The sequence below is a fragment of the Grammomys surdaster genome, unplaced genomic scaffold (genome assembly GCF_004785775.1).
Source record: "Grammomys surdaster isolate TR1022 unplaced genomic scaffold, NIH_TR_1.0 66, whole genome shotgun sequence".
NCBI lineage: Eukaryota > Metazoa > Chordata > Mammalia > Rodentia > Muridae > Grammomys > Grammomys surdaster.
Genome location: NW_021604568.1, coordinates 1,166,345 through 1,171,521, shown reverse-complemented (window position 1 = coordinate 1,171,521; position 5,177 = coordinate 1,166,345). Strand labels below are relative to the sequence as shown.

Sequence of the window (5,177 nt, the reverse complement as noted above, 5' to 3'; positions counted from 1 at the left end):
CCACTCATCCATCCATCCATCCATCCATCCATCCACTCATCCATCCATCCATCCATCCACTCATCCATCCATCCACTCATCCATCCATCCATCCACTCATCCATCCACCCATCCATCCATCCATCCACTCATCCACCCATCCATCCATCCATTCACTCATCCACCCATCCATCCATCCATCCACTCATCCATCCATCCATCCATCCATCCACTCATCCATCCATCCATCCATAGATACATACATCTATATTTGCATCTTTTAAATTTTAAAAATTCACTTTATTTTCATTTCTCATTTCCATCTGTAGTTTGTCTTAATTTCACCTTGGAGTTTTGTGAATTAGGAACTTTCACAGTAGCCCATTGCTTCACTAGGACTACCTCGTGAGTCATCTTCTTACCAGCCGGTTCCTTTATTTTGTGGCAATTTACATTTTTTTTTTGGTTGTTTTAATCCTTAAAAGATTTTTAAGAGCAGCTCTAGATTTCCAACAAAAATTAAGTGGAAAGTCCAAAGGATTCCTATACTTCTGGCCCCGTAGACATGCAACCTCCAACGCTGTCAACACCCGACACCGCAACAGGGCCTGGGTTACAGCGGCTGAGCCTGCCCAGAACCCCATCCATGCTATGCACTCTTGGCGTTTTCTAGTCTGTGGATTTTGACAAATGTATGATAGCATATATTCACCCTATAGCATCATGCGGAATACACCTACTGCCCTGACAAACAAATCTATGTGGCTCGACTGTTTATCCCTCTCTTCTAGTAACCATGTATTTCCCCCTCAATAGCTTTGCCTTTCTCAGAGTGTCATAAAGTTGAAACCACACAGTTTACGCCTTCTTTTCACTCAGCATCCTCCCTTACGTACTGTTATCGTAATGAACTCCACCACCAAAGCAACCTGGAGAGGAAGACTTTATTTTAGCTTACAGTTAGTTCATCACAGTTCATCATGAAGAAGCAGAAACCCAGTGGCAAGCACAGAAGAGGGATAAGGAAGTCAAGCTCACTGGTGTTCTCTCCATGCCTTGCTCAGCTTGCTTTTCTACACCTCCTGGGACCATATTACCCTGGGGTGCCCCCATCCATAGTGGGTTAGACCTTCCCACATCAATTCATGAATCAAGAAAATGCACCCACAAGCATGCCCACGGGCCCACTTGATGGAGGCATTTTCTCAGTTGAGGTTCTGTCTCCTCAGTTGTCCCTAGCTGGTGTCCAGTGGACAAAAACTAACTCCTTTTGTTTCTCCTGTGAGCTCAGTGCTGTTTACTGCTGCCTTCCACGATCACTTGCTTATGCGGCTGTTTGTTTATCTGTTCAGCTGCTAGAGGATGTCTCTGCTTCCAACTCTTGGCAGCTATGGAGAAAGCTGCTGTAAACATCTGTGTGCAGGTTCTTCAGTGTACATACATTTTCAACAGCTTTGGGAAGACACCAAAAGAGTATGGTTGTAGGATTGAGTGGTAAAGTATATTTGATCTTGTAAGATGCTGTCAAAGCACCTTCCAAAGGGCCTCCTCTGCGTTCCATTCCCACGTTCCATTCCCACTAGCAAAGGGTTTCTAGTGTTGTATGCCCTTGAAGACCTTTGGTGTCATCTCTGTTCTGGATCTTGGCCATTCTAATAGATGTGCCGTGGTATATCCTTGTTGCTTTGATTGGCATTTTTTTTTTCTGAAAGCATAGGTGTGGATCTTTTCATGAGTGGATTTGTCACCTGTATCTACATGATCTTGGCCATCACTTCACCAGGAGGTCTGTTGATCACTAGATGGTGATTAAGAGCCCCACTAAAGAGGTCTTATAGGTTCTCACTGTTGTCTGTCCATCTTTGCCACGCTCTTGGTCTTCACCTTCACACCTCTGCCCACCCGCTCAGAGGCTACGTCTTAAGTTTCATTTCTGGTGCTGTGATTAAACACCCAAACCGAGAGCAGATTAGAGAAGAAGAGAATATCTGGCTTACGATTTCTAGTTACCATCACGGAAGGGGAAGCCAAGGTAGGAACTGAAGTCGTCCGTCACATCACATTGCATAGCATCCCAGCCACAGTGGAGAGCGGAGACAAACATAGCCTCAGGCTTCCTGCTGCTTCTCCTCTGGCTTTCTGTATAAATCAGGACTCTTTGCTTAGCAGATGACACTGCCACAGTGGGCTGGATCTTCCTACATCAATTAGCAATCAAGACAGCCCCCCATCAGATCTGTCCACAGACCAACTTCATCTGGATAATTCCAGTCAAAGCCAACTTCTCAGGTGCTTCTAGATAGTGGCAAGTTGGCAGTTAAAAACCCATCCTTGTCTCCGTCCTGACGTTGCTATCTCATGTATGGCCATGGTACTAATCTGGAACCCAGGGGTTCTGACTCTAGACATGTTAAAATTGATTTCTTACTGCTGCTGACAGGGAGACTTTGGGTAGATGTAACCCTAGTTCCTGTGACTGTCTGAAGAGTTTCTTATTCCGATGTAGACAATCCCTTTCCGATTCCATTTTCCTTGCCACCCTTCAGTGAGGTGAAGCTTTCAGAAGCCTGTTAGTTGAGCCTAGAATTGCCTGCCTCAAACTTTCTGGTCTCTTCCCACCCGCCCCCCCCCCCACAACATTGCTCTTTTTCTGTCACTCAGTGGCCTACAAAGTGGTTGGCTTTTCCCCATTGGGTCCTCTTTTGTGACTTTAGTGATTCAGTCCTTTCAGCTTGTACTCGTGTGACACTCGTAGCCGCTTCCTGCACGGTGACGTGTGGGGCCTTGGGGAGGTGAAGCATGCCTACCAGTTCTCCTTTTTCTGCTTCTATTCAGTCATGTCCTGTGTCCCATAGATTCTGGCTGTGACTCAGTAACCGACACGGAGCCCGAGGACGAGAGAGCTCTTCCTTTCTCAAAGAAGACAAACCTGCCTCCGGAGAAATCGCCTGGGAACCTGATGGTGGTACAGCCGGACCGCATTCGTTGTGGGGTAGGCATCCTGGGAACCTGGTACATCCTTATCACAGCATTGACTTTTCTAGTAGATGCCTTTGTTTCAGTAAAGGGTGCAAGAGCACCGTGATGCACCTTATTATAACCACCACCTTCCCGTGGGACTCCCATCACCACGACCTTGGACAGGAGTAGTTCCTTTAAGTCAGAGAATTGAACCTGGGAGTGTATGTGTCATCCATGTAAGAGCTCTGTTTCATGAATGTGTAACATAGGGCAAACAGGACACCAGCAGACATGAACATTGTTGGATACCACAGAGTTAGAGAGAGGCCTGCATATCTTCCAGCTGACCCAGCCCTGGGAGGAGAAGGTGACACATTCTGGGAGCCTGCTTCTTCATTAACTGGTCACCACCCTGGCCTCAGGGAGGGCTTTAAGGTTTGATGAAGGAAACTTGCTGGCCCATATTGCTTGCTGAAAAGATTGTCTAAATACCTAAGCCATATGTGGCTAGCATTTTAGCGTGGTCATATAATCACAAGGGAGCCGTGTGTGAGACTTCATGACAGTTATTTAAATCCTGTCATAATATTTGATAGTCTTTCCTTCCCTGGTTTAACATATGAGGCATTTGGGATAGGTTAGAGAACCAGCATGCTTTCTTCATGAATACATGCTTTTTTCTAAGCTTGCCACTGTGGCTTCCCAGAACCTCCGGGTATGAGAACATTGGAAATGAGGGGAGGAGGGAGATCTGACATTCTCCTCAGCAGCTGAGGCCACAAGCTGCTGGGCACGGGCTCCTGGCATTGGAGTTGCCAGCTGTATTTCAGGCTGGATTCGACTCGTAGATATGATTGATCTGGACTTCAGAGTGTTTTAAAAACTAGGCATAAAAAATTGGTGTTTCTAAAAAGAAAAAAGTTGGTGTTTCTTGGTGTCTCGTGAGTCATAATCTGTGGTATTAGGCTTTGGCTTTCTGTTTTGTTTTTTGTTTTCCCATGGGACTTTCATCCTGTAGCCTGGTCCCCAATATTCTCTGATCTTCATTGTTTATTTTTATGTTTGAGGTTTTTGAGACAATCTTTCTACATAGCCCAGGCTGGCCTTGAACTCATGAATCTCTTTTCTCATCCTCTCTACACCTGGGGTCACAGGTGTGTACCACCACACCTGGCCACTTCCTGTTTTTTGATCCCAGCCTGTTGCAGTCATGGCTGGGCCTATGTGGATATTTCTGGCTCATTCTCCTAGTGCAATGTCTTCCCATGGGTGTGTGGTTGGACTGCCAAGTGCAGTGGGAAGGGTGTTTGGCACCCATGTGTGCTTCATCCCACTCTCCTGCATCCCAGGCTCTCCTTCCTGCTTGCTTTCTGCTGCTCTCTAACTTAGGATCATCCTAGTTGCCTACCAAGTCTGTGAGCCCCTGGCTGGGGGTGAATCCTGACTGCCAGCCAAACTGACAGACAGTCTTTTGAGCTCCTCATGTTACTGGGATGAGATGCAGGATCAGGACTGTGTAAGTAATGACAACAGCCACAGGACATATGTTTGGTTATAGTGGTCGTCAGCAGCCTGAGCCACAGCCACAGGACATGTGCTTGGTTAGAGCAGCCTTCAGCAGCCTGGGCCACAGCCCTCTCCTGTCACAAAGTCTGCACCTAGCACACCCCTCTGCAGGCCTTTGTAAAGGGTTGCCATGATGACTACATAACAGTCCTGGAATGACTGACTGAGGATGAGTCCTGGCCACAGACCTCGCTTTGCCTTTCTGGTTTGCGGGAGGGCCCAGCCCTACTGGCTTTGTCTAAAATGACCATTGCCATGTTCAGTAAAACAAGAGACAAGTGAAGTGTCCCTTACCTAAAATGCTAAGGACCTGAGGTGTCTCAGATTTTGAATTTTGAGGGTTAGGTCGATGTTGGATTATTTCTGTATGCATAATGGGATATGTTTTCAAACAGAGCGTGTTTATATTTTATAAACACGTTATACACAGCCTGACAGTAGTTTTACAGAACACATTGTTTCCTTTGCATTTGGTCTTTGACCTAAATGCAAAGTATAGAACTTTCTTTCCACTTGTGGTATCAGGTCAGAACATTTTGGATTTTGGAATTTTGTCGCAGGGATACTTTGGCAGGCTCAATGTGAGGTCTTCCAGTCCCTTGGGCATCTTATTAAAATGTAGACTCTGGGTCTGGGTCTGGGTCTGGGTCTGGGTCTGGGTCTGGGTCTGG

The 5,177-nt window shown here is 46.4% G+C and overlaps 1 protein-coding gene across 1 annotated transcript in view; it reads left to right on the top strand.

Moving 5' to 3' along the window:
• Positions 1-5,177, top strand: part of Pik3ap1 (phosphoinositide-3-kinase adaptor protein 1) — a 111,574-nt gene that overhangs the window by 49,406 nt on the left and 56,991 nt on the right. Inside the window, exon 3 of the mRNA XM_028773118.1 lies at positions 2,835-2,971. Coding sequence (XP_028628951.1) covers positions 2,835-2,971 — 137 coding nt within the window. The remainder of the gene's footprint in view (positions 1-2,834; positions 2,972-5,177) is intronic.